General features: G+C 39.9%; 1 protein-coding gene across 1 annotated transcript in view; it reads left to right on the top strand.

The window, feature by feature from the left end:
* The window catches only part of arid2 (AT-rich interactive domain 2), a 172,334-nt gene that overhangs the window by 50,640 nt on the left and 109,079 nt on the right, over positions 1 to 12,615 (top strand). Inside the window, exon 4 of the mRNA XM_068050387.1 lies at positions 10,616 to 10,752. Coding sequence (XP_067906488.1) covers positions 10,616 to 10,752 — 137 coding nt within the window. The remainder of the gene's footprint in view (positions 1 to 10,615; positions 10,753 to 12,615) is intronic.

Below are 12,615 nucleotides of genomic sequence, written 5' to 3'. Positions count from 1 at the left end.
CTGTCAAACACCCTTATTGGCCCTAAAAAGCTAATTTTATATTTGTAGAATGTCAAATATATCCAAGATAATTAAAAATTCCACATTTTTAAGCACAATTCTTTTTTAAGGAGTCTGTTTATTTTAGCTTCTATCTCAATATAGTCATACATTTATCTTGCTTTCTGAAAAGTTACATTAAAAATGAGGGAAGTAAGTACTTTTAACTTCCTGGTTTGCTATGTGTGTTTGTGTGTGTTTGTGTGTGTATGAACACTTGATTTGGTTGCCGACCTGCTTGCTTACATCGCTGCTGCTGCAGACCAAGACATCCCCTTGACTTGGTGCCAGATTTAAACTGTTGTGTGGAATGGGGAAATTCCCACCGTGGATATCACTAGACTTTTGTGGGAAGCTTTCATTGAAGTCAGTAGTGAGTGCCCTTGCTTTGCTGTTGATTGCAGCAAGAATGGCCTGGATTTTATAGTTGCATTTTATTATGCTATGTTGGCATCTAAAATACACCTCTCCCCATTCTCCACCCCCCCCCCCCCTTGCTGAATTTAATTCAAAAACATTTAATCCAAGCTTTAAAAAAGTTACACATTTTCAGTTTTACTCTTTGAAAATGTTTCTGCCAATCTATTAAAAATTGAGGGACTGAAATATGTAGATTGTAATTCTGAACTTATAAAAACGGGAATAGTGATAAAGATATGAACTGGCTCCTGTTAGAAACTAGAATTAAATAATAAACTTGTATTTAAATAATGAAAAACTGAATATGTTTAATAAAAGATACTGTGCATACCATTGTTCTCCTGTATCCCCCACCCACACAATCAAAAGTATAAAAAAAGTTAGCAGCAGTGGCAATCAGCATTACTGTCAACACCTTTTAAGAATACTCTTAAATTTCTACTCTTAAGCTTACATAGGCAATCTCGAGGGTCCTAAATTTGGAGTGCTACAGTATCTCTTTTGTCCAATCTGCTCTTCCTTTTGCCATTACTCTCTCTCTTTCTGCCAAGAGAGGCATAAAACAGTACATGCTACAAGTCATCATGCAGTCATATATGAAAGATGATCAGTAGATAGCAGCGTAGGATCAGAAGAATGATTTCGCTGTGGAATTCCATGAGTGGCACTGCAGTATATTTAGTGCACAGTGTTTGTATTTTCATAATTGGAAAACTTTACTCACAAATTTGCTTCAAATAGGTAATCTCTAGACCGAAGAAAAGCATGAATGAAAAAAATCTGCACAATTTTTTTAACCACCATTTAATTGACCTATTTTTGTTTCAGAAAAGCTGCATGAAGCCAATATTTTATTAATATTGAACAATGGTATCCTGAGCTTGCTCAATGTGTTTTTGCAATCCATGGAATGGCATTATAAAAAATGAAGTGAATATAGGTCACATTTGCAGACTGACTGTACACATGAGCAAATTCAACTGATGTTATTATTCCTTATTCGTTAATCTTTGATTTTGCCTAACTGAAAGATAAAGCATTACAAACATCAAAATGGAAACTTTCTGTTCCGAGGAGTAATGCAGTTGTAACTTCCTGAGGGAAACTTGATTTTAGGCAGAAACTTCAGATTTGGACTTTTTTAAAGTATCAAATGAATTAAGAGAGATTAAACACCAAAATATGATTGCTTACTCTGCAATCAATGATGAATTAATAGCGTGGTTAATGTAAGATCACATGCAATCCTGGTTTAAATAGGTCAGGTATGAGCTTATGAAGAATAAGATTTAGGTCCCTGTCAGCTTTAATAGGCAGGTGAGAGGTTTAAAGATCCAAGTGTTTCTCAAAGCTTGGATAACATTGAAAGTTCCCCCACTGAACACCTCACAAAGGGAGTGTGGTAAGTTTGAGCTAAAAGTAATCTTTTACATTGTGTTTTAAGCATGATAATTTTTTATGTTAAGTGGCATGGCAGCAGGGTGCAGCTGTCAGGAACTGAAAAGAATTGATGTTTTTGAAAATAGACCCTGAATGGCTGCTTGGAAAGTTGGAGAAATTTGTACTGAAGTACCAATAGTGAAAGCCTAATCCATAAAATGATGGATAGCTCTACTTTTTACTTGTGCACACAATGACCCGATCTGGGACAGGGTTGTACAGACAGAGGAAAATGTACATGAAGAAACTCAAGGTGAAATAGTACCAAATGCCATAATTTAACATTAGATCAAGTATGCACAAAGTATGGGATTTTTTACATATTAGATTTTTTATACTCATTTATATAGTTGAGAAATAGAATAGAAAGGTGGAGTGGAAGCAAATGTGTAATGAACAGGAAAAGTCTGATCAGGTAATGCTGTTCACGAATTTTGTTAGAGCCTGTTCCAACCTGTTTGCACCTGATGTTTAGCCAGTTAAGCTAGGTCAGTTAAGAGTCCTAGGTTTGAGTATGTACAATGTAAAATGGTGTGCATATTAAAATGTATAATTTAAAAGATGGTGCTCTTTTAAATGAGGCATATAAACCTAAAAATCCTACCATTTGGAAGGACAAGGGGGGAGAGGAGGATGGAGATTTGCATATTAACAATGAAGGAAAAGATCCATCGATCCATTCAGCCTGTCCCATGCAATTATATATGCATTCACCATGATTCAGATCTAGTCACAACTCCTTCAGTAATGAAGCAGCCAATGTCAGCCTACAGTAGGACTTGGGTAATGGGGGCTGATGAGGTAACCTTCTCTGTTTATTAGCTGCTAACTTCATCCCTCTCCCTGGCCACTGGGGCTGAATCAGAGTGCTTGCAACTGTAACATCCTATTTTACCCTGTGCTGAGCTTCTGCTGCCATATTCACTCCATTGCTAAGATCACCTACTTCCAGCTCTTTAACAACGCTTGTCTCCACCTTAGCCTCAGCTCATCTGCTGCTGAAACCCTCATTCCTGTCCTTGTCATCTCTGGACTGGTCTCCTGGCTATCTTCTAATCTCCATAAATTTGAGCTCATCCAAAACTGTATCCTAACTCATTCACCCATCACTTTTGTGCTCACTGACCTATGTTGACTGCTCTGGCCTCTTGCACATCCCTGATTTTAATTGCTCTGCTATTGGCTGCTGTACCTTCAGCTGCCTACGCCCTAAACTCCAGAATTCCCACCCCACCTTCCCCATAACTTCTCCACCTCTCTAACTCTCTCTCCTCCTTTTAATGTGCTCCATAAACCTACCTCTTTGCCTGTCCTAATATCTCCTTACTTGGCTTGGTGTCAAATTTTACTGGTAATGCTCCTGTGCAGTGCCTTGGGATGTTTTACTACTTTAAAGATGCTGTATAAATGCATGTTGTTGAACACAAGTGACAGACAATGCCTGTTTCCAAATGAGGAAAAGCTTACCACTGAACTTAAATGGCAACAGCATCAACCTCTTGGGTGTCAATACTGACTAGAAGTTTAACCGAGTCAGCCATATTAAAAATGTAGCTACAATGGCAGGGCAGAGGCTCAGTATTCTGCAATGAGTGGTTCACCTCCAGACTCTTCAAAGCTTTCCCCCCACCCAGAGCCAAAGAGGTCAAGTCAGGAATACTCAACACTAACCTGGATGGGTGCAACCACACCAACTTTTGAAGCTCAGCACCATCATGGCATAGCTGCTATTTGATTAGTGCCCCTGCCACTTGTGATGTCCTCGGGACTGGAGAGAGGTTTAACTGAGTTTATAAGATGTGTGAGGCAGTGATTGTTTTACTTTCACTTTTTCTTTGCTAGCATGTGTATTTTACAGCAGTCTCTAGAGGACACAATGCAATTCCAATTTCACAACATTACAACACTACATTTCTCCCCTTAGTAGATTAGAGACAATACATGTTTCGATGATTTGTTTCTTAAAAAGTGTAGACAACTTAAACGTAAATAGTTCATCTTGTAACATAATCACTTAAGTATGGTGGGCGTTTTCTCTGGAGTAGGATATCGTCTGACATCAGATATAGTCTCATTTGACTCAAGTTCTTCATCTGAGGTGTCGATATAGGAATCGGGATTCATTGCTTGCGAGTGGTGTTTTCAGTGCTTTGAAGAATGACGCATTTCTCGTGATTTGTGAACAGCGCTTAGCAGTGAACATTGATCCTTTTGTGTTGGTCGCAATAAATGGTTGGATGTCTAAAGGGGTTGTTTGCTTTCCAACATGACTGTTACGTTTCGCAAGTACTATATCTCTTGCCTTTAGTGGTGTAGCTCTAAGTTTCATGTTTTGCTTTGCATTTTCTTTCTTTTGATCCTTCTGTTCTTGATTGCATTCATGTTCCTGTTGATCATTAGCTCCACAGGGAAACTTGGGTAGACTCGGACATAAAGGCCTGCTCGGGTATACAATTGAAACCCGACCCGGGCCCAACCCGACCACATCCAACCCGGGCCCGAGTCCTTTGATTTTTTTTCTCGCGCCTGACTCGATCCGACCCAGCCTGACTACCGGAATAAAGTTAACTATATCAAAGAGGTTGTGCTCTACCCTGTCCAAATGTTGTGATCCTCCATTCCGGCAGAAGGCTATTCCTGCAGAATTGTGCAGATGGAGGCAGACCAGTGTGGAGTCCGGATGCACGTTTCCCACCTTGACGTCCCGGTTGTTCAAATTTTGAAGCTTACTTCCCTTTCCCTTCCTGAGCAAAAGGCAGCGTTGTGAACGATCCAACCTGATCCGAATCCGACACACGTCGTCGGGTCTGGTTGGGTTCGGGTCGGGTAGCCATGCTCTACTCGGACATGTAGGATGTGCAAAGATACGTGTAGCTGGAGGTTTTCCAGTTGTCGAGTGAGGAGTCGCTCTGTAATTACAAAGAAAATGATATAGTTCTTCCATGATTTATTTTCTCAGTTGTAGATTTCACATAAATCTCTCTACTTCACCATTAGCTCTTGGCCAATGGAGTGTGATTTTCCTATAAGTGAACCCTAGGTAGTTTGCAAATTTACTGAACTCAGCGCTGTTGAATGGGCATGTCCAGTGTCACTTCTTAACGTTTGAGGGATTCCAAACAAAGCGAAGATCTGGTCAAGCTTTGGGATAACTGCTTTCATTGAGGTAGCCATAACTAATTCCACAGTTGGGAATCTGCTGTAGTCGTCAGTAAGAACAAGCAGGTGTTCACCTGTGGGGAAAATCTCTGAAGTCCAGGCTAACCTCAATCCATGGCCCTGGAGTTAGTTTGGACATCTTGAGAGGATCATGAAGATTTGACATTATGGCTGCTTGACATGACAAATGCTAATTGATTTTGTGCTCTACCATGCAGTCAGTTCCTGGGAACCACACCTTTTCCCTAAGGAGGAGTTTGGTTTTGACTATTCCCTGGTAAAGGTGTGCAAAGGAAACCCGACCGAGCCCGAATGCCGGACCCGGAAGTCTGACATGACCCGGCCTGAACCCGACACGTATCGTCGGATCCCGCCGGGGTCAGGTTGGGTAGCAGGCCTTTACCTATGTACTGATGTAAAGGCCTGCTACCCAACCTGACCCTGACTGGATCTGGCGACACGTGTCTGATTTGGGCCGGGTCATGTCGGGCTTCCAGGTCTGGCATTCGGACAGGGTTTGGGTTTCCTTTGCACACCTTTATTCCTTGGCATCCGTCATGTGCTATATCGACAACACATTCGCTCTATGAGTGGAATGACAGTACGGTTGTTGCGCAATACAACCACAACTGATCTCGTAATGGTGAAGATTTTGTAGTGTGTGAGTGATTTCGTTTGTCGAGGCTTTCTCGATCACGTCTTTCCAGTTTCGAGATTCCGTAGCCTCCATACATAGTTGTAAAGCCTCATATTTTATTGCTGCTTTGATGTCGGCTAGTGTTAGTAACTATGGCACTGTATTTACGCTTGCATAGTTAAGATGTTGTTCAGCAAGCTTTTTCTTTGCTAGCATGTGTGTTCTACAGCAGCCTGTAGAGTACGCAGTGCAATTGCAATTTCAAAAGACTACAACACTACACCACTGGACTTAATATCATTCCCTCAGTCACTAATGCACCTCGGCTGCAACATGTACTAAGAATGCACTGCAGCGATTTGCTAAGTTTACTTCAGCAGCGCCTTCCATCCTTGACGACTTTGTTGCCAAGCAGGACTTAATTGCACTGTCGTGGCAATACCATCGTATCCCAATGTTCCTCCAAGTCTCTCATTATTCCTATTTGGACATGTATTGCCATTCTATCATGTCACTGGGTCAATATCCTCTAACTCCCTACGTTACACTATTGTGGGAGCACTTTCAACATCAGCAGTTCAAGAACGCAAGCCAGCATCAGATTCATGCATTAAATAGGGATGGGAAGCCAATGTGGTCTTGCCAGGGTAGCCCACATCTTGAGAACAAATAATAAGTATATTGTTATAAATATTTTAAAACAAATTGTTAATTCTTATTGTCATGCAGACCCCCAGCTATCAAGAATGAGGCATATTAATTTCATCATATGAACATTGATTTTAAACTGTTGCTAGAGTGAAGAAATGACTTGTTTGAAGATCACCAGACACTTGGCTGGAAGAACATTTGCATACTAAGAGACAGTGCTTTGAGACAAAAGAATTGCTCACTGAATCAATTAACAGAGATTGGACTGGGTGATAGTGATCCACATCTTCTCTGGATATGAGACAGCCCTACAACCCCCCCACCGAGAGCTTTGAAATCCACAAAAGCAGGAGTGGTTAAGCCAGTTAGTCACATGACTAACCTGCTGGCCAACTTGGAGTTTTTGAATTGTGCCACACCAAGGAACAGATGGCAGTTTGCAACTGAAGCTGGAACAAGGTAGCCCCTCTTCTGGCTCTGTGTCTCTCACTTTCTCCCAAGCTACCGGATCCACGGAAGACATGTAAACCTTGAGAGAAAAGACTCCAACATCGAAACCAGTTGAAGCTTGCACTGGGCCCCAACGAATTGCAGGACTTAGCGGCAACTAAAGACTCCACATTGAACTTAATGGACTGTAATTATAATCCTGATATTGCCTCAAACTTTTCCCCTTTAGTCTTTTCTTTTTCTGTCTCTATCTGCGTGTGCGTTTATCACGTACGCATGCTGGTCTGGTCATGTCGCATATTCATAGTCGTTAACTGATTAGAGTTTAAGATTAATAAACTTCTACCTTCCTTGTTTAAATATAAGGAAATCTGTCTGATTTCTTTGCCTTACAATTTGAGCAGTGAACAAGCATTCACTGAGGGGGAGCTAAAAACACGGTGTTTCTAAAATTCAATCCTGTTACAGTTAAACCAGGCAAAGGCTGAGAGGGAACCCCTAGACTCCTCCTGGCCTGGTCATAACAGAAAGTTGGGGGCTAGTGTCCTGGATGTGACTCACAGACAAATGAGAAATTGGAAGTAGGAAGCTAAATTGACCCCAAACAAAAGAGAAAAGATTTCAATACAGGTTTTCTTGTGGTTGTGTGTGCTAGAATGCTAACATGTCTGCGACTGAAGCTAGTAGCTCCCCAAGCCAGGGTGAAGTAACTTGGGATAGTTAAAAGCACTGTCTATGGAGGAGTTGAGGAAAGTGGCTGAGCAGTGTGGGATCACTGTAAAGTAGCAAGGCTAGGAAGTCTGAGCTCCTAAGAATAGTGGCCAACCATTTTTCCCTTGAATCTGAAGAAGCAGAAACAGGGTTAGAAGTAGACTCCGACAGGGTATTGCTAGCAAAGCTGCAGTTGGAACAGAGGAAACTTGAATTAGAGGAGAAAGAAAGCGAGAGACAGGAGAGAGAGAAAGAAAGAGCCTTCCTGAAGGAACGTGAAGGCAAAGAGAGGGAGGAGAGAGTAAGAACCTTCCAGAAAGAATGAGAAGAGAGAAAGCTAAAGCAATTTGAGTTAACTAGGGGGCGACAGAGTAACCCCAATGAAAGCATGGCCAAAAAGAAGGAGTGTAGTTCAGGGCTGGGTACAAAATTGTTAAAACCTTCCCAATTGATTACAAAATTCAATGAGGGAGACGTGGGAGTGTTTTTTGTGTCTTTTGAAAAACTGGCAAGGCAGTTAAAGTGGGCAGCTGAGGCTTGGACTAACCTGCTGGCCAACTTGGAGTTTTTGAATTATGCCACACCGAAAGGAACAGACGGCAGTTTGCAACTGAAGCTGGAACAGGGTATCCTCTCTCCTGGCTACCTCTCTCACTTTCTCCCAAGCCACCGGACCCACGGAAGACATGTAAACCTCGAAAGAAAAGACTCCAACATTGAGACCAGTTGAAGCATGCACTGGGCCCCAACAAATTGCAGGACTTACCGGCAACTAAAGACTCCACATTGAACTTAAAGGACTAATTATAATCCCGATATTGCCTCAAACTTTTCCCCTTTATTCTTTTCTACTTTTTCTGTCTCTATCTGCTTGTGTGTTTATCGTGTATGCATGCTAGTGTGGTTGCATCGCACACTCGTAGTCATTAACTGATTAGAGTTTAAGATTAATAAACCTCTACCTTTCTTGTTTAAATCTAAGGAAACCTGTCTGATTTCTTTACCTTGCAACTGGAGCAGTGAACGAGGATTCACTGAGGGGGAGCTAAAAACACGGTGTTTCTAAAATTAACCCTGTTATGGTTACACCAGGCAAAGGCTGAGAGGGAACCCCGAGATCCCTTCTCACCTGGTCATAACACTATAGTCTCTTAATTCAAAGGTATTTAATTCAAATTACTTAATTTTTTGCACTAAATACCTACTTTGTGGTGTTTACGTTATTCAATAATTTGAATTGAGTAGTTAATATTGTTTAGTGTAAAAAGTGGCTGTGAATCAAAAGGAATGGACAGTGCTATGTTATGGGGCCTCCGCCTGATTATTTGAAGTTGAAGTATGACTGGAAAACATGTTTTACAATGAGCAAGCTTTAAAGCTGTTCTTGAAGTTTTTAGAGCAACAAGCAGAAAATGGAAACTTTTAGACACATGCACTGAACTGAGAACTGCTATTCTGAGTTGCAGGTACAATTTGCAGTGCAGGGTCAAGAATATCCTCCATGCTAATCGGTAATTGTTGGTTCCAGACAGATGGGAACAATGTTACTTGTTAGGTCATCTGCACTTATTGCAACAGTACAGCAAAGTCCATTTAAAAGAATCAGTTCAGTGCAGAATGTTTAAAATCCCTTAAGCAGAGTGATCCCCTAAACCTGAGAAAATATTTAAAATAAACTTTACTATCCTGTATGAAGCTAAATATTATGTGCTGGAAGATGTCCAATGTCAGCAATGAACGCACATGGACAGAAACATTCCTTTCCAAATGCTTAACGACCAAAAGCATTTGCACTGATTTTTTTTTTTTCAGACCAGCTTCAGCCATGATAACAGAGGATTGCAGGTGGGAGAAGAGCACTGAGGTGCCTCCCTTTGGTAGTTATTGAGTGATTTAGAAGCATTGAGTCCTGTGCTTAGCTTGCTTAATGCTACATATCAGTGGGGTAAAAGATGTTTGCTTCTGAATTATGATCTTGTCTTGGGAGATGAGGACTGCAATTTTACCTGTCCTTGTTTGCATGTGTGAGGAATCTTCATCCCCTTTTTTGAGGATTTTCGAAGTGCTATGGTGAGAATTAAAAGAATCAGTGAAGCAGCTTCCTTATTCTCAATCAGACATGATTAAGTCGCTTTCTTACATCACAGTAAATAAGGCTGATCACTTGGGTTTCACTAATTTCTCTTGCAGCCCATTGGAATGTATTAGATTTTTTGTTTTGTTATGACCAGAATGATTCTCTTGATCAGTTATTCATTTAAGTTTCCTGCTTTTAACTTGTAGGATTGTGTTAAAATGGTATTTATAATTTAGGAAGGAGATGAAAAGAACCCAACAATAATGCATGGAGTACAATAGAATCACAACTGTATGAAACCATTCTAAAATGTGAAATGTCATGATCCTTGCTTGACTTGTAATGAAACTTTATTAAGTGCATGAAAGGTATGGATGTGTTCAGTTTATGCTCTTCATTTTGTAGCTGTGAAAACTAATTATATGATCTTTGCACATCATTGACCACTTACAGAAAATTATTATTTTTTAACTGTTTAAGTTCAAAAGTAATGGATATGTTGAGATTTAGGTGTATAAATACAGTTAACATTCTTCACTCTCCCTCCAAATATGTAGGCTATTGTTCAAAACAACGTTTTGAAATATACTTCACAAATAATTTGCCGCCAACTCGTAAACATTATGTTCCAGTTTTCTTGGGCAACTTATTTTGAAAACTAAACATCTACATTAGCAATAGTTTTGAGATTTCTATAATACTGTTATCGTCAGATGCTGGTGAGCTTTTAGAATAAGGATCGTGCCAATTCTGCTGAGAAATGTGCTTCAGCTGTATGCTATATTTAGTAGTTGTAAAACTTAAGTTATTCCATTGGCTTAACACCAAAGGAGAATAATGTGCAGTAAATGATGAGTTACTTGTTCATTATATCCAGATTAATGTAAACGTGCAGAATGGACATCAAAAGAAAACATTGATTTTTATAACTGGAAAATGTACTGCTTAGTCTTGTAAGCTCAATATCCTTCCTTGCTGATAATTATGTTGTGTACTGCTGTTCATTGATATAATACCTTGATTTATTTCAGTTACCTTGAAGCTTATGAAAAGGTACATCACTTTGGGGAAGATGATGATGATGAGCTAAGTTCGGGTGGTCAACGGGGACCAGTTCCCGTTGGTGGGGTACCTTCATCGTACAGTTACCAGCAGCATATATTATCAGGTAAATAATCATGCATTATATTACTGGTCTAGCAGTTCTGCACCAAAATCTGAAATTTCCTAACCTTTACAGCTTTTATAAAACATGCTGTGGCATTCTGTATTCCAGTTTATAACACCAATCATTGGAAATTTTTAGTATCAGAGCTTTTGATAAGTATTATACTTTCAGGACTTAAAGGACTAAAATAAAGGCAAAGAAAAATCAGACTGATGAAGACCATATGGAATATTTCAGATCAAAATTTCTGACATTATTTTTTCCTTTTTTGGAGTTCACATATCAGTTACAAAATGTCAAGAATATATGTTTAAGCAGTAACAATGAAAAGTCTTTGTGAACCCAAGCGTTATCTTCAACATGAAGGAAAGTGTGGAATAAATTATTTTATATGTGACGAATCATGTATTCATTACTTTGTTCATCCTTTTGAAATCCACCACTCTCACTGTATACCATAAAGGTTTCGAGAAGCAATGAAAAAATGTAGCTATCATTTGCCCATCTGAGTCGAAGTTTTGTTATATGATTAACTTCATAAGGAAGTTTATCTCAACACATAATTCAAAAATAATTGCAACAGATAAGATATCAATATGCAGGGACATACCTTCCATGTATTGGGTGGGTTGGCCCTTCTGATGTTTTTCCCAGTTGATTTTGAGGAAATGATTTTTCTGCCATGATGCATCAAATCAGCAATCACAATACTTCAGCAATTTCCTTTTGAGAAATAGACATTCCAGTGGTATAATAACACCAGTAATTACAATTACTTATCACAGCAAACATGCAATTATAAGTACAAAAATTCTCCTCCAATGGTTCTGTAGGAAATTTGTTGAGACTCGTCAAGTACTGCATCAATCCAAGTTTTCAGAAAGGCAGTTGGAGTTACGAGAGAAAGTAATGGCCAGAACTATTTGGTGCCAGTAGAGAACCTCTGAATTTCATGACTAGAAATTCAGCATGCCTATTGCCTGGCAGTTTAAGTATTATATAAACAAGAGTGATGTAAACGTAAAGCCGTGTGGAATACCAGAAACTTATTTTCACTCCAAATCCTTTCATTGTCATTCAGCCATCTCTCTTTTCATGTGGTCATATACAACCAAATGAAATGTATATCAATTTACTTAATATAAACTCCAATTGATTTGGCAATTGTGTTTATCTGTGAGGAATTAATATTCTGAAGGAAGAATTATTTTATGATTTACAGCTGTAATTTGACCTTTTTGGTTTGAGGGCGGCGCAGTGGTTAGCACTGCAGCCTTACAGCTCCAGGGACCCGGGTTCAATTCTGGGTACTGCCTGTGCGGAGTTTGCAAGTTCTCCCTGTGACCGTGTGGGTTTTTGCCGGGTGCTCCGGTTTCCTCCCACCGCCAAAGACTTGCAAGTGATAGGTAAATTGGCCATTGTAAATTGACCCTAGTGTAGGTAGGTGGTAGGGAATATGGGATTACTGTAGGGTTAGTATAAATGGGAGGTTCTTGGTCGGCACAGACTCGGTGGGCCGAAGGGCCTGTTTCAGTGCTGTATCTCTAAATAAAAAAAATAAATAAATAAAATAATTTCTTGGAACAGTACGTTCTGGAGCCAACCAGAGAGCAGGCTATACTAGACTTGGTATTGTGCAACGAGATAGGACCTCATAACTAAGGCGCTCCTCGGTAGCAGCGATCATAATATGATTGAATTTTACATTCAGTTTGAGGGAGAGAAGAGTGGGTCCAAGACTAGTATTTTAAACTTAAATAAGGGCAATTATGAGGGCATGAAAGCAGAGCTAGCTAAAGATGAACTGGCAAATCAGGTTAAGGGATAGGTCAATAGAGATGCAGTGGCAGACATTTAAGGGGA

This window comes from Heterodontus francisci, chromosome 18, assembly GCF_036365525.1.
Source record: "Heterodontus francisci isolate sHetFra1 chromosome 18, sHetFra1.hap1, whole genome shotgun sequence".
Taxonomy (NCBI): domain Eukaryota; kingdom Metazoa; phylum Chordata; class Chondrichthyes; order Heterodontiformes; family Heterodontidae; genus Heterodontus; species Heterodontus francisci.
Note: the sequence above shows the minus strand (reverse complement) of the source record. Positions and strands in the feature narration are given on the sequence as shown.